Source organism: Bemisia tabaci, chromosome 7 (assembly GCF_918797505.1).
Source record: "Bemisia tabaci chromosome 7, PGI_BMITA_v3".
NCBI classification, from domain to species: domain Eukaryota; kingdom Metazoa; phylum Arthropoda; class Insecta; order Hemiptera; family Aleyrodidae; genus Bemisia; species Bemisia tabaci.
The window spans coordinates 50,681,164-50,702,114 of NC_092799.1; the positions used below are offsets into that span (position 1 = coordinate 50,681,164).

The 20,951-nt window shown below is 35.9% G+C and overlaps 1 protein-coding gene across 1 annotated transcript; it reads right to left on the minus strand.

Annotated features, from left to right (window-relative positions):
• Positions 1-18: 18 nt before the first annotated feature.
• Polr3B (RNA polymerase III subunit RpIII128) lies at positions 19-20,892 on the minus strand. Its single transcript, XM_019054852.2, has 22 exons — positions 20,667-20,892; positions 19,705-19,859; positions 18,655-18,831; positions 17,279-17,402; positions 16,764-16,931; positions 16,237-16,388; positions 15,613-15,727; positions 14,533-14,718; positions 14,231-14,344; positions 12,802-13,002; positions 11,275-11,437; positions 10,255-10,408; positions 9,476-9,576; positions 7,384-7,584; positions 6,576-6,785; positions 5,675-5,856; positions 4,560-4,803; positions 3,737-3,901; positions 2,203-2,333; positions 1,591-1,754; positions 404-493; positions 19-238 (listed from the first exon to the last, which is right to left on the minus strand). The coding sequence occupies exons 1-22, from the start codon at positions 20,724-20,726 to the stop codon at positions 109-111; spliced, it is 3,387 nt and encodes a 1,128-aa protein (XP_018910397.1). The 5' UTR covers positions 20,727-20,892; the 3' UTR covers positions 19-108.
• Positions 20,893-20,951: the final 59 nt, after the last annotated feature.

A 20,951-nucleotide genomic window follows, 5' to 3' on the forward strand; every position in this document is an offset into this window, starting at 1 on the left:
AATAAAATCAAACAACAGTTAACAAAAAAATTCACTTTACTCTGCCAGAGGGTAAACAAGGCCAACATCATAAAAAATAGACAATTAAAATACCTAAGCTTAAAATAATTAATCACAATAGTTTTTCAAGGTGAGTTTTGGCACGATGTTCATTGATTGGAGCTCTTGAAATAGTAGTTTGCAGGAATAGGGAAGTTTGATGTGGGACACTGAAGCGCTGCTCTGGCAGCCATGACACCTGTAACCAAAAAAAAGGAGAGAGTAGGGAAAAAGATAAAAATGTAACATGGCAATCTTGTACAAGCTTTGTATCATATTGATTTTACTCAAAGAATGAAGACCTGATTCGTAAGACTCTGAGACCAACTTGAAAGATGAATGATAGGAAATGATTAAGACTTACCATCCTGAGTAGGCCAATCTGCCACAAGATCCGCATACATCCACATCAAAGACATCACTAGAAATCATCAGTCTTTCCAGGAGCATCATACTGAAAAAAATCAAACAAAAAATGTATTTTAAGCTTATATCTATAACCCATTATATATCATCAAATAAAAAAAAATTAGGATCGAAAGAACGAAATTAACCTGATGTCATGTTGCCCCTTTACACAAAAAAACAGTAATTTTTAATGCTGATTTTTAAAATGATTTTTGGCCTCCATAATTGAAAATTAGATATGTCTCCGCATTTACTTGTGAAATTACTCCACCGACTTCACTTCAAAAAAATTGTGACCCCTCTTGAAATTTTAATCCAGTGTGCAGTTGCCGCCTTCACCCTTGAAAAAAGCAAATTTCTAAATTATTTTCGATAAGTTTTGGCTTCCAGATTTGAGTGTCATGGATGTCTGGAACATTAAAGACGGTGTAAAATTAGATCATTTATTACACCTAAAACAGTGTTCGGCTCCTTTGATGGTTCTTTTCCGATGCAAAGTTTTCAAAAAGCAACGTATACATCAGTCATTATGATAACTTTTGGAAGTAAGTGCAAAACAAATCGATGGCCGAAAGTGCAAAACCACGCATTTTTATTGCGGTGTCTCAAAATTTCCACTCCTATTTTGCTTTTTCACGGAGAAACAGGCTAACTTAATAGCTTGAAATTTAAAAAGAAAACTCTGCTAACAGAGAAAAAAAAATCAAGGAGGTTTTCAAGAAATTACATTCACTAACTTTCCAGAGAACAAATGAAGTATGGACAGGAAGTCTGCAACGTCGCAAACGGAGGTACATGTTTTTGCACTTGGCCATCAAAATACATATAATATCCAAGATGGTGATGAAAGTAGCTGAATACAGCGATTTGTTATATGACTGTTTTCCGATGGAATTTCATAAAAGTAAACACGCGAACAATGGTAATTCTTCCTTGTTGGCAATACTGCTTATTCTCTATTTAGAACTGTTACAAATAATTGCTTCCAGGTAAGGCAACCAGCCTAAATCGATGATGCTCGTTTGGAATACATTTAAATTCACAATATCCAGTGTTGCCAAATTTTGAGAATCACCACTTGATGACAAGACCTTCACAAACACAGACAAACTGTGAAACCTGAATTGAGCAGAAAAAACTCACCTTGCACCATAACTGATAAGACAGTCTCTCTCCATTTCACCAAGACGTAGTCCTCCATCTTTGCTGCGACCTTCTGTTGGCTGTCTTGTCAGTACAACGCGAGGACCACGAGATCTTGCGTGCATTTTATCCTGCACCATGTGCTTCAGTTTTTGATAATAAATCTGGCAGGAGAATTGAAAAAATTCAAGTGCGTCAGAGAAAGAATTTGGAAAATAACTATTTCAGTGCGTACGTATTTTATACTTGGTACAGGATAAAGAATTGATTTCAGATGACAGGATTTAACTTTCTATTCGATTTCTTTTTTGCCACGACACTGAAACAAAAAGAGCCCATCCACAAATCAGAGGTAATTTTTTCCGATCCTTCGACCCCTTCACCTTTTCTGGTAAGTCCACTTTTCTCCCTCCCACCCTCTTGTTGAGGTATTCGTAAAGTAGAGTTAAACTTACCTCTTAAAAGTGCCTTACATATTTGATTGACAGTCCCTAAATCAGGTTAAGCAAACACTGAAAGGGAAAAAAATGATTTTAAAAGGTTTTAAGTGCCAATGCTTTGTTTAAGAAAAAAAACGAAAAAAACTGACTAAAGTCCACAATTTATGCTTACCGGTCCTGAATAAATATATGCTTGGAGTGGCTCGCCCGTAATACCTGAGTAGAAAACATCTTTTCCAAGATAGTTGAAGCCGTTCGCCATTAATTCATCACATATATCTTCTACTTTGGCACCACCGAAAGCTATAAAACAGACAAAAATCAATCTGTTATTGTTCCTGATGCAAAAGTCTCTGATAACTGCCACAAATAAGTTCACAATCTGCATTAATTTATCAAGTTTGATTCACTGAGGCAACAATTGCAATTACGACAATCCGACAGATGCGAATTGAGTACTTATGTTACAACCATTTGCATGAAATTCAATTTAATAAATCAAGCTTTTGAAGCACTAAAAATGTGCTCCGAGTCTGGAAACCGTAGTGGGCCACAGGGCATTCAGCACACATGCTCTCATTGAAATGGTAATACAAGTTAAATGCATCAAAAGTGTCCAGATTCGACTTTTAAGTAAAACATTGGCAATTCTGCACTCATCAATTGGAACTTCCAGCTTGCAGCCGAAAACCTTAGTATACCGTCGTATACAAGACTGTGTGCTAGTTAATTAAATAATGGTTTCAGTGTTTTTAATTTTTCCTGGCAATTTTAGAGGCCCTGCATTTTAAAAAATATGGGAGATATGGAGAACTGATCTGTATTCATTCACGGGCCAAATAGCTTTGTTTTCAATGGTCGAACTGACCCAAGTTGAATTTGGTTTTGCAGGAGGTAGAGAGTTCAATTTTCTTATTGTGATGTGAACTAAAAATGCCAGTTTCTCATTTATAATACGAGCTTAGACTTTTTAAACATGTTTGTCATGTTCTGCATGAAATTCACATGCAGATACATCCTGTAGATCTTAAACTCCTTATTAAATTTTGCATTTCTTAAACAAAATTTCATCACACACATTGTTTCTGTCTTATTCATCCAATGATTTAAGAAAACTCAATTCTCATTCTCAAATTATCATATGATCATGAAAGCAACGAAAAGTTAAACTCTGCTTATTACTCAAATTCTACTTATTACCCAGTCTAGTGGTCCATACACCATAAGCTCCGATTACGGAACACGGAACATGAATGTGAGATTCTATACCATAAGATAATGGCTCTAGACCCCACACATTTTTCATATTTCTGGTGGGAAAGACGAGCCAGCTGTCTTTACGTTTGGTCAATTTTATGAAGAAATTAATTCAAAATGAATACTGACCACAATAATCTGATGATATTTAATCAGAATGTCTACTAAAATTTCATTTTGAACTTTCTTGATATTGTAAATGAAAATTCCTGATTTTTTCCGCGAATAAATTCACACTCATTTGAATCCACGATCCAACAAATTCAATGAATAAAATTGAATAACATTTTTCACTTTTGCATGTACACACAGTTAGAATAGGCAACTTGAAGCACTCAGAATTTCCTGTTCTATGACAGATTTTCCTAATGACATCAAATTTCTGGGTATATCCGGTTTTCACTAACAGTAGACACCCTGTTTGATATGTCCCTGTTGAAAAATCTTACCTGTGCCGTACTTATACGTTCCGGTCATGAGACCAGCTTTCCCAGCTAGAAGTTCTATTAACTTGCCGACAGTCATTCTGGATGGAAACCCATGAGGATTCATAATCATATCCGGACAAATACCTTGATCATTGAATGGCATATCTTCTTGTTCAACTATTAAACCTGAATAGAGTCGACAAAAAATTATGTTAGAGCCAGAGGAGAAAGTAAAACACTGAAATGATACATATTTTGTCACTCCTCCAATATAAGGGCATATCTCCATTTCCATGTTAGTCAACTAGTCGTGTAATAAATTTAAGTTCATGTTCTGTAGGCCTCATGTTCAAAATGGAGATAAGTCCTCACGTCACGGCAGAGACAATTTAGTATTGAAAAGAGCACACTTGAGTACTTCAGTGAAATAATGCATGAAGTAACCATGGTTTTCTGAAGGTGAAACTGCAGGAACGTATATCTTGGCTTTGATCACTGTAGACTTCCAGTCATACTTTGCTCCTTAAATGGAAAAATGTTCAAATTAATTTTTTTCAAACTCTTCTGATTTTTATCCTCCGCATTTAGAAGATTCTGTGAAAATTTCAAGCAATAGCATTTGTTTAAACTCCTTGGATAATATAGAATTGGAGCAGAGCTTTTAAAACACTGCAAACGAGATAAGCATTATAACAGTTTCACAATCATTTTGATCAAGAAGGCTGTGCACGGAAAAAGAAATCTCATTGGGTGAAGGAAAAGTGATTCTGAGCAAAAAGCAAGGAAAACGAGTTATGTCAAGTTGGATGAAAAAATTTACACTTAAATTCTCAATCAATCGTACCTACAACACCCTTCTGTCCATGACGACTGCTGAATTTATCACCAACTTCAGGTCTCCTGGTTTGTCGTAGTGAAAGTTTAATTAGGAAAGCATCATCATGATTTGAGGATACCATGACTTTTTCAACATAACTAGGAGCGGATGTTCGATAGGAGACTGGGACCTCCTTGTATTCAGGTAACGTTGCCTGAGGTGTTCCTGGACTTGCAATATTCAACAGAGGCATTGATTTGTTTACTAAGATCTGGAAAAAGAATGCATTTAATAATGCAATTTAATTTGGGAATGAAACAATGCAGATGCCAAAAATGTGACAATAAGGATAAAAAAAAAAGTATGGGTAACCAAGGCAGAAATTAGATGATTTAAAAAGCCAGGATGTTTTCGGGTGCTAAAAATCCAATTATAAACCGGATAAAAACAAAATTTAAAAAAAAAAAAAAAACAGAGCAAAAGCTAAAACGTACATATTACAGCAGGGTTAACAAAATGAAACATTTGTTTACCCGGCTATAATGCGCAGGTTTCAGTTTTTGCTCCTTTTATAAAGTTTCTTTTCTTTTCATATGGTTGATAATGAGGTTGCTAGGTTCCCAAAATGTCATAGCGTTTTAAATCATTTCATTTTTTGTCTTACTTTCCCTCATGGGTTTTTTTTTTTTTTTTTTTTTTTTTTTTTTTTTTTTTATCCTTAATTTGGAAATATGGTGGTAACTCAACAGAAAGAGCACTTCTTGCGATTAATTTTAATACCTGCTCATCAAGCCTCATGAAAAGTAAATTCCTTGCAGGTAAGGATAGCCCAACAAGCAGCCACTTAAAATCGAACCCAGTAATAGAATATTGTACTTCGTTTATCGTTTTTAAGGTAGTTATGGTTGCCCTTAAAGGAGACTTTAATGGTCATAAACGATAAAAAGACATCTTAAAGACAAAAAACAACTAAAAACTACCTGTGACTGAACAGTCGGTGGGAGTTTATACATCCGAAAATTTTTAATCTTGATTCCCCCACACAGTAGTGTGGCTCCAGTATTATTCTACTATCCTGTGTCTAAAAAGATAGGTGTAATTCTGTGTACCTTATTGGAGGCAGCTTTGATCATGAAAATTACCTGGCGTTCTTTGACCTGTTGACCTATTGCTGCAATACCATCACCATCGAGGATTTCATGTTTGTACGGAGGTTTTTTGGTTTCAGCATCCATTAGAGGTCCTAATATTCTATCGAAAGTTTGGTTGGGATAGTGTTTTAGAGAGCATTTGGCATTCCTGTAAACTAAGCACCGCCCAAATCCTGAAAATGAAGCATAGACTACCCTTAGTGTATGAAAATAACATTTTATTAGATCTTCTCTTAAAAGACTCAAATAGTTACAAAGCGAACGCAATTTTTGAATGCAGCAATGGTACCACCACCATCATTATTAACTATTTTGAACAACACATTAAATTAAAATGTATTGTGCAGAAATTAGTCTCATAACTTTGATGGTGTATCGTCTATCTGTCATTCTTTTAGCTACAGGCTGCGCATTGTTAAACTGCTCTAAAATCTAGTATAAATTTCATAATTTGCTTCCAAAATTCTAATTCCTTGAGTGATTCTTGTGCATTTTTGTCTTAATTTTACTTTTGTTTGCATAGGAAAATATAAGACAGAACTCATCATTAAAACAATTCATACAGTCAGAGGTTAGAAAATCCTAACCACTATTACTAATAAGTCCCAGAATTTTTTAGGTTCTCAGGGTTTTTCGCAAAAATTCCACCATTTTTCATGGTTTTCCATGTTTATCAACTTGCATTCTCTTGTTAGCTCAGAACAAAGCTGGGAGCGTCAAACACTCACTTGGAAACATTTCTAATCTAATCCTAATTCTTCAATCATTCACATTGCTTCCAGATCAACCTGTTGGAGTCCTGCTCTGTCACCATGACTCGTATGATGGTCAAAATGTAGATGGATATAACTTTTAAAAAAACATTTGAATAAGAGTCAGTAGAAGAACTTACCACGATCTAAAGATGCTTTGTTCATGATGATGGCATCTTCAATGTCATAGCCTGAGTAACTCATAACTGCGACGGTTGCATTTTGACCAGCAGGCAATTTATCGTAGTTGATAAGTTCAATGGTCCGTGTTTTCACCATCGGTGTCTGAGGGTAAACTAGATTGTACAAAAGCGTGTCAATTCGGTTCAACTGATTGTAGGAAACGGCACCTGAAAATTGAGGACGGCAGCCTAACATTACAATCCGATAAAAAGTACTTTTTAGATCAACTGCGAAACTTATTTCAGTAAAAACCTTACTAATTTGGACGGCCTCAAAGTAAGATTTAATCTGACTTTCTCAAACTCATTTTTTCTAAAAAACACTGTACGATATTCCCTTTAATGTGGATAAAAAGTGAGTCCGACAATTTTTCAATCTTAAAGAGAGTTTAGGTGGTTTAAGATCGCACTGAGTCAGTTTTCATCTTGATGTGCCAAGAATACAAAGAGAAGGAGGGGCAAGAGAAGGGAGGACTGCAAATTTGAGCAAAAAGACTACCCATTGAATACCGAGAAATTCAGCACCAGCTAAATTTAGATATTATTTGATATGCTATCCTTCACGACGTCCTGAGCACAATGAGCTTTTGCAATTGAAATTTATGCCATAATCTTGAAAAAAGTGGGGCTGAAAAATTTATTTTTCAATAATTTTAAACGCATTATGCATTAGAAATTTTGCAATATCTGATTTCTGATCAAGGAGTTTAGCATGGTACAGATATAGAGTTTTGATAAGATTGAAATGGGATGGAATCACACTCACCCATTGCTTGTTTACCCATAGCACACTGATACGTATTTCTGGGACTCTGATTGTGATGAGGGAACGGTATGAGACCAGCGCAGACACCCAATAAAGTAAAAGAAGCTATTTCCATGTGAGTCGTATTTATTGTAATGTTTTTCTCATCTAGGGCTATCATGCTGTTGTTTTCTTCATTTACATCCAGAAACTCAATTAGACCTGATGCAAAGAAAGAAAGAAAAGACATTTAAACCAACTATGTAAGTTAAAAAATTTTGAAGTGGTAAGGCCGAGTTTAACCATTCAGTTGAGGTTCTCCTCCACGTACAAACTAGCTTCAAAGAGGCTTATCGATTACCCTGACTTGCACCGCTGACCAATAAGAGGGCCGAGAAAGAAATCATAGAGCCTCTTTGAGAGCTCCAGTTTGTGCATTAAAAAAAGCCTTCAGTGCTTCCTTCTAGGTCAGCTTGCTAGAGAACCAAATTTCTCTCAATTTGGAGCTCAAAGTGTCTCCCTTCCTTTCTGTGTAATTATATGGTTGTTTTACACCATCATTTTCTCATCAAACAAGGTTTTAAAATTACTACTCCTTTTTTTCTTTATCGGGAACTATGGTCACTTACTTTCTTTCTTTTTGTTCTTTGAATTTTGTTGTCACTATGTACACGCTGTGTAAAAAATAGAATGTAACTGGGGGAAAATATATATTGGCCAAACAGGAAGGAGTGTGGCAACAAGGCTGAAAGAAAACGTTGACTGTGCCATACTAAAAAGGAGAGGTCATTCATCGTTTGGGGATCATATAATCGACACTGACCATAAACTGGAAAATTGTTATGCGAAACTATAAGAAGTATGTCAAAAAGGCCGAAAATTAAATGTATTAGAACAAATCGAAATAATGAAAACACCTAAGGAACAGCTACTTAATTCACAAATCGAGCAACAGGTGGCACCAGTGATCGTCCCCCCCGCCCTCCTACGTGACGCAACATGGTCAGCTGATCACCGGCAAGATATCGCACTGACTGGTATCGCGACGCGTTGCCGGCGATAATACGTGGAATTTTTAACGTCGGTTTTTAGCTTCGGTTTTTGTTTTTGTTGTTAGTTTTTTATTACTTACCTGATGATGGCTTCCACTGAAGCCAAAATGGCCATCATTTAAATAGTGACAACCGAAAAATTCATCGGGCAAAAAAGAAAGAAAGTAAGTGAAGGTTTTAAAATGTTTAAAGCCGGACAAATCTCTTTGATTTCTCCTCATTTTCTTTGACTAAATTGATGAAATCTTTCTCACATTTTCGATCATCACTCTGATAACACATACACACAAAAAAAAAACCAAAAAAAAATCAAAATAAAGGGGCAGTTTCTACTAATGACATAAAAGTGACTCTGAAATGTCATGAAGAGAGCCTCATCAAAATTATCCTGTACCACTAGACAAGGTGTGAGTTGAAGCACTACGCAACATACTTCCTCTTCAAAATTTCACTAGGAAAACAAAGCACACGACGTGAAGTCTATAAATTAATGCCCAAACAAGATATAAGTGTTGACGATTGACATTGATTTAATGGTAAAAATACAGGTGACATCATTGGTATTATCTAATTTTCACTTTATCAACGTTAAAAATTACTTGTCAGTGTCTCGTTAGGGAGGTGATTTCCGAAGTTCTCGTTGTGTCCTTCGTTTTCTACATACAATTTTGGAAGAAGAACATGCAATGTTTTCTTCTAGTTTGGACTATATCTAAGGGCCAATTTCCAAGATCTTTCTTCTGACATATATGATAACTTTAAGGATAGAGGAGAATACTCCAGTCTTATTCACCTCCAGATTTTCAACGCCGTAAAGTTCTGAGTCCATCATTCATACCTTAACGGTTTTTTGTAACAAATACTGTTTTGCAGTTCATGAGTTTTCTACAAGGTATCCCAGTCTACAACTTTCACTGAGTCTTTTATTTCTTTCGATCCTTGTTATTGCAGCTTCCTATCTCACACTTATGACGACAGATCATTGATTTTCCTCAAAATTCTATACATGCAATTAGACGCTGGCAAACTACTTATTTTAGATTGATAAGAAGAAGTCATACCGTCATTTAGGAAATCCTGAAACCTTCTGATACCCTGATCTAGCTCATTAAGATGTTCCGCAGTGACTAGAGGTCTCCCATCTTCTACAATAATATATGGTCTGGAATTCAAAAACAGTGAAAAAAAATGTTGAGACAAGATAGTAAAAAGTAATAAAGGCAAGAAATGAGCGCTAAGAGCCCAAAGCAAGACACACTTTTTTGCCACCTCATGATGAATAAAGAACATTTCATTTGGACAAAAAATGTATGAATTATGACACGATGAAAACCTGCAAATTTCTATCATGCAAAAACTTCTATCATGTTTCACCTGTTCTTGAAGATTGAACGGAAACTGTTCTGGGGGAGCACAATGGTTGGTGATGATCGGAAACTGAGGTTAAAAGACAATGGAGAATTTGCAAGCAATTATTTTATCCCTTCATCCGAGAATGCTTTAAGTGTTGATTTCGCAGTATTTTTTATAATTCTCTTTTGACATGGGAAATGCTTTAAAAATAGATTAACAAATTAGAAAATACACCACCTAGTGGCGTCATCTAGCGGTATTTTCCATTTAAACACATGTATTTTGGTCACTCGGTGTATTCCACTTAAACACGAAATTCATCAAATTTCAGACCCTTGCAAATTCTCCATTTCATGGTACTATCACTTCCCAAATTAATAGCTTTATACAAATTATACAATGAACTTGATAAATCAGTATTACAATTGTACAATTATACTCGTGGATAACAAATGACATAAGAACATTCCAGTTTAAAATATCACACCTGCAAAGTCTGCCTCCATCACAACTGATATAGACGCAGTGATGCCTATGGTGCACATACAAGGAAACAAATTCAGATATACGTCCACATCTTCTCAGCATCCTTAAAATATTCACTAGCCGCTCGTGATTCACAGTTATTCCTAATAAGTTACCTGCAAAAGACAGTAGGGGATGAGCCAATAAAATGTGAAACCTAGGTAGAGGATGTTGTTTTTTAAAGTTTTTCATACCCATAGGTAAAAGGAAATGAGGAAATCTTGGGCATGACGATTTTTTCAATGGTTTTTCCTGTTTTAGGGGTGACCAAAGGTTTCAGGACCTCGTCAAAGAAGTATGCCACTAGACAGGGTCACAACTAGAATCAAAATTTAATTGTTTTCTCTATAAGATCTTATGCAAAACAATGCACACAATGGAAAGTTGGGAAATTGACTCTTGAATGGGATATTAACGAGTATTTCTAAGACAGATTGAATTGAAGTTGAATTACACAAAAATTGTCATTTGTATGTTTGCTGTTTGACAAATTTAAGCCCTTACATCTTGTTTAGGTGTCTATTTTCAGACAACCTGTTGAGTGATTCGTTTTTCTCATTAGACTTTGAAGAGGAAACATGATGCGTAGTGCTTCATTTCATACTTTGTCTAGTAGCCAATTCTATTAAAAAATTGATGAAACGATTGTTGTAGGGAAACTTAGTCTCACAGAGGGGTCTGAGAACCACCAAACATAGAAACCTATTTTGTAAAGCCATTTTAAACCATAAAAATATTTTAAAAAACGTTGTCGTTTTTGTGCATTAAAAAGTTTCAATTTTGTTGCTGATGATGGCCAGGCAGTGAACGGCCGAAATTTTTATTATCTTGACAAATCCGTGCATTTTTCTACCTCACTCAATATATTTTACATTTTTAACCATTCTTAGATTTCTAAACAACGACAAATAACACAATCTTTGTTCATCAAACAAGAACTAACTATCATTTGAAATAAAGTACTTGAATCCTTTTTACATACCATTTAAAAATACAATGAAGACACCGGGTTTGTAAACTTCATCCCCACTTATCAAACTGATACTTTCTACCCCTATATTGTGAGCGATCTGTGCAAGGGGGCCTTCCTCGGATTCAGTTGTAATGTGCGTCATCAAAGCAAGGTTCTTTACAAGACCGCAAGCCTGAAAAAGCCACAATGATTCAGGAAACAAAAAAAAACAAACCAAACCAAGCTGTGATCTAAATGACAAGTCGAATTTAACAGCTTGTAAATTTGCTGCGGTTAAATTTTCAACAATACACTTTTGAGGACTATAAGGTATGAAAGTTGCTTTTCAGCAGGGTGAAGTTGGTTTTTAAAACCAATTATAAATTAAAACTCTTGGATTCGACTAAAAGTCTTCATGAGAGAAATATTACAGATGAAAAGGAAATTGAATTTTTTTTGAGGACATCTGCTGTAGTTTCTAAATTTGTTGACATTACGGCATAATCCTCCATCTTGTTGGTACACACAGAGTTTTATGAAGTTGTGTGATATTAACAGATGCTAACCCTGCGTATCTAAAAAAATCTAAGTTCAAAACATCCCAAACAATGTCAGGCATTGCTAATATTGTAGACATTCTTCCTGATTGAAAAAATACCTGAAACGCTTTCCTTCCTGAAATTTTGGTGAGAAATTTTCTCTACATTCAGACCGTAATTTGCAAGCAATGAATCATTTATCTGATCTTTATTATCATCTATTATCATTTGGTTACTGGATTTCCCTGGAATTAGAGACAGTGTACAATTTTGGCTACAGCAATGGTGTTCAGCATATTTTAAATTTTTCAAAAGGTGGAAAACTACATGAAGGATCACAATGTATCCAAAATCACAATAGAAGACTAGACAAGGTACAAAGTTAAGCATTTTGATACGTATTTCCTAACCAAAATTTCATGTAGAACTTGATTTGAACAACAAAAATTACTGACATAAACTCCTAACTAAGATATTTAATGTTTCTTGACGCGTGAATTCAAACCTTCCGCTCATGAAAACACAATAGTCAATGTGAGTCTACTCTCTCACTAAACTTTACCATAACAATCTCTGCGATATGAAAATCTGGCAACTTCAATCATTACGCTTTGGCTCAGCTATTGCAAATTGTTTACACTTTGAACGATGAAGGGTGGGAAAGGAACAATGCTTGATTGAAAAGCCTGCCAAAAATGTTGTGAGGCGCGGTTAGACACACATAGAGAATTGCGTTTCTTGTGACCGGGTAATTCAAAATTCCTGTAATCAATGTAAAATGATAACGTTAATCTTACTTAGGAGTTGATTTCAGTAATTTTCAAAGCAAGAATCGTTTTCTATGTACTTGAAATTCTAATTAAGAAATTTGTATCAGAGTGCGTATCAGAATTTGTACCTTGTCTAGTGTAGTGGTCCATTCTATGAATAGCTAAAATTGATCTTTCATATCAGCAAACTTGTTCAGAATAACTAATTGCATAGATAAATAGGGTGAGCCATAAACTTTGTTTCAAACCTCTCCTTCAGGCGTATCAGACGGACAAAGCATGCCCCACTGAGAGGGCTGAAGCGATCTAGGTCCAGACACTTTTCGAGTTTTCTCAAATTGAGAGTTGACTCGAGTCATCATTCCCAAAGCTGATATATATGACAGTCTTGACAGAACTTGAGTCACACCATGCCTTTCCATTTTGAACCTCCTGATGGTCCAGTTACCCTGGAATTTTAGATGAAAGATCCATAAATTTATCCTTAAAATGGACAGGGTTTACAGCTTTCCAAAACCAAATTCAGGGATTAAGTATTCAAATAAGTAAAACTGGAGGGATCTAACAAAATTTCAAAAGCCACTGAGAACTGAAAAATGGAAGTATCCTTTTTAACCTTTATTCACTTGCCAACTGTTCTCCTTTGCTACTGATTCATAAAAAGGCAAAAAATTGTATCAACATGTTGAAGCCTTGAAGCATTGTCTAGTATTGCCTGGACCAGCATTCCAGCATTTCCTTGGTTCGGTAAGCATTTTACCTGTTGTTTCAATTCCAATGTGGTTACTCACGTTGACCTCTCCCGTGGGGTCAGTGATTGTTTGAGTCCTGTATTTGCTCATGGATCACCACCAACATGGCCCCACCTGGAGAATGCACCACGGGACTCTTGTTTTCTGTTTCTTTTTCGCTGTGGCGCAGGGGAAATATGTACCCGAATACAAGTGGTAGGCAATATGTTAAAAGCGCTATTGGACTAGTGAAGGAGTTAAAGACGATATTCTGAATGGACTCAAAAAAATAACCATATAAAATTTAGAGATTGCCAGATACATGCAACTGCATGTACCTACCTAGGTAAACTGCAGGGACTCAAGAATTTACAAGAAAGTTCAAGTATAATTTGGCAGTTTTTAGGTTTGTTACCGGTGATAAGAACGCGTTCGCGGCGACGGGTGCACCCACGAGTGTTTTCATAGTGTTTTTTAGTAAATTTTAGTAAATTTTAATAATATAGGATGTGACTTTTAGTGTTCACAAAATCGAAGTCGAAGTGGCCTGATGATGATGTGTACGTAGCATTGGAATAGCTATCGCCTGAAATCGGATAACAAGTGATCGGGAGAAAGGTAATATCATCAAAGTTTTTAGGTTGTCGAGAATCGTAATGGAAAAAAAGTGCTCTCATCTCAATCTCAACCATAAATGTTCCCTAACACAAAATAATTGAAAGACAAAAGCTCTTCCCTGTAGAATGATCATTTCAGCAACTCACAACAGTAAGGAGAAACTGCGATAAGACGTGAGAGGAGGAAAAACAGGGTTTGTGGCTGCATATTACAGTAAGGCTGGAAATTGTCCTGAATAAGTAAAAAGGAGGAGATTTTTAAAAAAAAAAAACATATTCTGAGAGTTTAAGAGAAGAAAATGAAACATTGATTCAGAGAAGATACTTACGGTCAAAATAGCAAGAGTAAGTTGGTTTGTAATCAGATCTTGACGCATGTGTTTGACAACATCAAACTGAGCGGCTTTTATTTTGGGAATGATTTTGTCAGCAATTGTTTTCAACTGAAACCAACAAATAGGAATGTTAGACACTAAGGTAAAAAACAACTGTGAACTGAATGTTTTAATTTCAAGAATCATCAGAATCAAAGACTGTGTTGGAGACATGTTTGTGGTCTAAAAAACTCAAACAAAAGTGAGAGTTTGCAGCAAGTTAACTTGCCTTTGGATTTTTCAACAAATTAACTTACCTCACTATTGAATCGCTTGAAAGCATCTTCAAACATGAGTGCAAGCAATGAACCTGCCAACTCTAGCCTCTTGTTTCCGTAGTAATCTCGATCGTCCAACATTTCCGGATCATCTTGGGCTTGAATAACGCGCCGAATCATCAGAGCTAGATACATTGCTTTTCCTTTGAAGTTGAAATTTTCTACCTGAAAGAGACAGGAATGGATTACGATAGGCGAATCTCATCTATATACTTTAGTTACTTTAGCGATCGATCAATTTTGATTCACAACTTGCGCGTATCACACGGAAGATATGGATTCGATTGACATGAATCAATCAAAAAATAAAAACTGAAAAAAATCAATTTTTTTTAAAAAAATGTATTAATAAGAGAAATAATTGGAGACAGCTTTCAAAAAATAATATGGGTAACTATGCAGTTTAATAAAACTATAGGTACACACCTACTTGAATGGTTTAGTTATTGAGTAGAGAACGCGCTTAATTTCGGTACGTTTTTTAAAGGGAAAGGCGGAAAATGGTTTCAAAGTCACAGAGTATCTTATACTTTTTTAAGAGACAGAAGACCTCCCTCTTGTGTAGGTAGTAAATACATTTGAAGCAACATTCAGTTTTTTTACTTTCTCGTTTTTTAAAGAAAGATGGGATGTGGCACGGGAGCAGCAATAGATAGCAAAGATCGGGATAGTCGCAACTCATAAGACGGTATGACGATGCGTGGCAACAGCTAAGACCATTCAATTTTACAAAGAGAATTTGATAGTGAGCTAGGATGAACGATGGAGTGGACGGAGATATTGAATGAGGAAGGTGACATGCCTCGACGTTACTTCCTTGATACACCAAAAAGCTTCATCTGTAAGTAAGTAGAGGGTGTTAAATGAGGAAAAGAGGGACATTACTCACCTAAAAATCTGGAAAAACATAATTTTCATCAGCAAATTATTATTGTCTTTTGCCAGACTTACTGCTTGTTGAAAGGGAACTACTGAGTGTATAATTCCACCGCTGAGAGAACATTTTTTGGCAAAAGGGCTCAATAAAAAGAAAGGGAGAGAAAGCAAGAATTTACTTACAGGTACATGAGCTAGAACAGTGGTTGCAAGAAGGTCACGGGCATCGTCAACTGGGGACTTCGGTTTGCTGCCAGCCGAAAAAAACCGTTTCTGTCTCATTTTCTTCCCGATAAAACTAAACAATGAATGAATAAGTTACAAAAGACAAGTAAAGCAGTGAGGCATTACATTTAGTATATTCACACGAAACCATGCAATCAGAATAAAAGCAGAATCGAAACATACTTAAAAATTGGCGCAATTTTTTCTACACCCAACTCAGAAATAAAACTTTCTAAATTGAGGCATTTTTCGGTAAAAGGGCGTATGAGACTTCCAATGCTGCTAAGATTGTGCGACGCAGTTTTGTACTTGTAAGTAACTTATCCGTCAGTTCTGCTACGAATTTTTTCTTGAATCTGCTCCGAGTTTATCCTCACATTTAGTGTATTGTAATATTTGTTTAAAACCTATACTTTCACCCTGAAGATGACGTTTGCCTGATATGTGCATTAGTGGTAAGTCAACATAGTTACTGTTCTTATGTAATGAAAATATATTCCAGGCATCTAAGCCTAATTGTAATGATTTCACTTTTAAAATAGATGCAACAAGTTAACTTGCAATAAAAGAAAAAATACTCACTTTAAAGCTTGTAATTGGGTACAAACATCTTCGCACTCAACCAAAGAATGCAGAAGGCGAGACATGATTAGCGGTTCGGATCCTATCATTTGGACAATCAACTGGTCGCTTTCAAAACCCATTGCTTTGAAGACTACCATTATTGGAATATCCTAAAAAAGAGGAAAAAATAGTAAAATCTTAATCTTTTTAGCCAAGAATAATCGTATTTCTGCAGAGGACTGCAATTGCTACAGCCGCGGTAGACTGATTACTGAGAAATTTGGGAAAAGGAAACCTCAAATGTTAAGAGATACGTTAGAGAGCACTCAATTGGAGTAGACTGCACTGACAGAAAAAACGTTAAGCTAAAAGTAAGGAGGAGGAAACAATTAATTAAACAGGTAAATATTTAAGTCTTAAGTTTAATATTAAGTGTATTCACATAGCTCTCCTTTTCCTAACAAATTTGACTTCAGAAACCTGAGAATATTAAGAAAGTTAGGCTATGAACAGTAACCTCCAGGTAAAATTGAAATCATACTTACATCTTGCAGTGCGTTATGACCGACATAATATTTATTTCTTTTCATGATGACTGTGGTTCGAGATTTCTTATCATGAGTGCTACTTGTGACTTGACACATGACGCCACCTTTGCGATCTTTTTCCACCAGGATTCGATTCTGGGTAATTTGCTCTTGAATCAAGATAACCTGTAGTAAAATAAAATGAACCCATTAAAAATTTATTCTGATAAAACAATACGACCCCTTTTCATCGACTAAATGCACAAATAATATTAATAGTGTTATTCCTCCGCAGAACCAATTTTTTTTTAGGGATTTCAACACACTTATGATTTTTCCCATGCCGAAAACTAAAAAAATCAACAGTTGGCAAGCCGATCACTCCATGGCTTAACTGACTCATTAATAAAAAAGTCAACTGTTTTGTCTTGATGGGTTTTTATGGGTTGCTAAAACTAATGGACATGCGGTGAGATTGCTCACTAAAGAAAAAGTAAGACTGAGAGTAACAAATTAGTAAAGTAAATTGTAACCTTTTCTGTTCCACGAACGACAAAATAACCGCCAGGATCATGTGGACATTCGTTCATTTTTGAGAGTTCGAATTCGGTTTTTCCTGTGAGGACACAGTTTGAACTTCTCAGCATTATTGGCATTCTGGAAATGAAAGAATGAAAAGATTTAAAATGGCAATAGGGGGAGCAAAGAGGTATTTTTTCACTGGCATCAAAATTGTAATTAGTCACATGGTAATTTTAGAGTTTCAAGACTGGGATCACCAAAAAGTCGAAACTCACAGTGCTTTCGGTGCTCTGCTCCAGATGCAAATTCTTCACCTTTATTTTAAAACTCAAAAATAACAGCTTTGCATAGTAATCAAGCTAAGATAATATTTTTATGCCACAAGTGTTTTGTCGACAACAATGCTTTGGGTGAGCCTGTTTGTAGTCTCCTCAGTTACGCACTCGATTTCCAATCATTCCTGGCAGATGAAGGCATGCTTTGGTTGGAGATATCTTTCAACAACTAATATCAATAGCCCATGAAAAAATTTGGCAGGTTGAAAGATGTTTTCGGAATGATTCTTGAATTGACAAGTAGAGCAGCTGTTTTTTTCCAATTCTGGCCTCATTTTTGTCATAATTCAAACAGGGTGCAAAAGCCGGGGATTCCTGAACAACTGTCAGACACAAAGTAGAGCCTGAATCTCGAGATGAGCTGTGATAAAAATCATCTGATTATTTTTACTGGATACAGAAGCGTCTCCAAAGCATTGAAAGACCTTTTCCACTGACAGATTCGCCATAGAATTTAGAAAATGAAATTTCCTGACATTTCTCTGATTTTTCTATTACATTTTGGTAAAATTCCCTGTCAATTGGACTACGTTTTGCAATTTGAAACTATAAATTCTAGTCCGGTTTAAAAACAACGTATGTGCCATTAATTTCCCTGTGCACATAAGTGTTTTTCCAGAAGAGCCAGAATTTATAGTTCCAAATTGCGAAATGCAGTCCAATTGAAGATATGCCAGATGGTTAAAGAGACATAATGCAAAATAGTGTTCCTGAGAAATCGGTTGTTCAAAACATCAAACCCATTTTAGAAATCAAAGAAAGGTGACATATCAATATTTCCTTTACACTTCCTGGTATTCCCAGGGATCCCTAACTTTGGCAACCCTGAAAGTATAGCCTGAATTTTAAGATAAGGAGAAATGAAAATTATTTGATCCTTTTTACTGGATAAAATAGCATCTCCAGAGCATTGAGGGATCTTACCCACTACATTCTTGCAGCAAAACTTTTGACGACCCAGTTGTAGACATTTAGTTCCTTATGATGCCATTTTTTTCCAGTCAAGATTCCACCCTTACAAGCGAACATGCAGCCTGCCGCATTTAACCTACCTTCCAATTAGTAAATTGTTCCGCAAGATTCTAGTGTTTCCTCGGGTGTATTCGATGTCAACAGTGATAGGCGCTGAGTAAGTGAGATCTCGTATCCGACACTCGTGGGGTGTTGTGGAACGGATGATGTTAAAGCCTTCCTCGATCTCTGGTTTTCCGACATAAATGTCTTTGTACCTGCAGATCAAAATTAGCTGATCATTTGTGCAAGATGAAATGACATGTTAACTGCTAAGGCTTCTTTTTTGTCCCCACTCCTAAGGGGCTGATGCCAATTCACACCTTGTCTAGTGGAATAAGTGGAATAGAAACTAAAATTGACAAAAAGTTCAAGAAAACTCGTACGTCATATTCATAATTTCATCCAAGCAGGGGAGAAATTCATAAATAGCATGAATTAAATGTTCACAATTTTATTCAGCCATGATTCTTCATCCATCCAAAAAATAGTCCAGGAACTTTAATGGCACTGATTCTAAAAGATTCATTTGGATTGAGGGGCTTGGAGAACAAAGCACATAAGTGCGGTTTTTGCTAATTCGAGAAATACATGTTTGAAGTTTCAAAATTACATGAATCTTTCAGCAGAAAGAGAGTTCAAACTGACTTTTTGATGCTCAAAAATTGGAATTCGGGAGCAAATTTTTCACAGAATATGCATCAAAGGAATCACTTACATTAAGGCATTTACTTTAAATCATTAATACCTCAATTTTTTCAAGAACCGCACTTATGCGCCAAGTCCTCAAAGCCCCTCAATCCTCATTAAAGATGCATTTAATAAAATTACTTACTTCTAATTTTTGACAGTCAACTAAAGTATGAAAACAAAAGTTGAGCTAATAGCCGATTTTAAGCATTTAAATTGGCAGCAGAATTTTTTTTTTTTTTTTTTTGCATTTTTATTAAAGCATGGCCTGAGTTACAATCATTGCATAGATTTGTAAAATCGGCTGATAGCTCAACTTTTGTTTTCACATTATGAGTAGCCAAAAACCAAAAAATCTTGTTAACTAAAATACATACACAGGGCTGCCACAGCTTACTTACTTGAGATAAAACAAAGGATCGACATCACTCAAAATAGTCTCATTTGATTTGACGATTTTCTTGATTTCAACATTGATGAAATAATTGAAGGAGTCAATGTGCTGCTTCACAAGTCCTTTTACCTTCAGGAATGATGGCACTAGTTTCCACTGATTCTGAAACAGAAAAGACAGATTCATTTCATGGAGAGGGTAAAATTACTAAGCTTCAGACAACTCACAGTTGAAGATCAATGCAAGAATTTTAAGATGCCTCTTGCTAGTAGTCCAACATATAGTCTACAAAATTTTAACTTAGTGCAAGAAATCATCATTAATTTGACTTCTCTGGCCCCTTAAATTTACATTATTTTTCACAATTTGTTCTACCATTCCTACTGGGCCGATTTACACAATATGCACGGCTATCAACCAGTGACAGTCCCTTAATGAGCCCGCTTTATTCATGTTTTGGAATTATCAGTCAGGTTATTTAAAATTGCAAAAGGGTTGTGAATTTTGCTATGTAAACAATGTCAATGTTCACTACTTGCCACAGTCTGATCTGAAGATCTGCAGGCCAAATTTCATGATTTTTTTCGGCTATCAATAGGAGATAGTCCTGGGATAAGCCTGCTCTCTTTCGATTGACTCACGAAGCAGGTCATTAAGGGAAGAGCCTTCTGGAGGTTGAGCTGCAAAGCCCAAATGTGTGGTAAAAAAAAGGTAGGAGCCCTTCTTGAGGAGCCTTAGGATTCATTTTGGGTTGTTCTTCAACTCCGAACTCAGATTATCGAAATAACCTAGACGGGACCACAGGAAAAGAACTTCATTGATTGCATCTCTCAGAGTCAGATTAGATGATGCAAGATTTGAGCTCATGTTCATCAAAATAAAATTCTCAGCAATCCATTCATTCGAGAAGTTGTCGATGATAAAACTGCCTCCGAGATGAGGAGAAAAGAGGATGGATAAAATACTTACCTCCAGATATGCGTGAGGAGAATCTTTGCACTGACGGTGGTTCAAGTTGCTATCGCCCATTTTTGGGGAAATAGGAGACGATTTAGAGGTGAAGCAGCTGCTAGGAAAATGGAGACTCCATTCTTAACTAAACTAATTGAGTAATTTTCGACTCAGAAGCCGAAATTACATTTTTTTGTATTAATATCACGTGGTAAAGTCACGATGCCTCCAATGTGGTAGTGCTCCGGCACGGCAATGTTTACAATTAGAAACATAACCTCAATTGGCTGTTGGCAACGATGG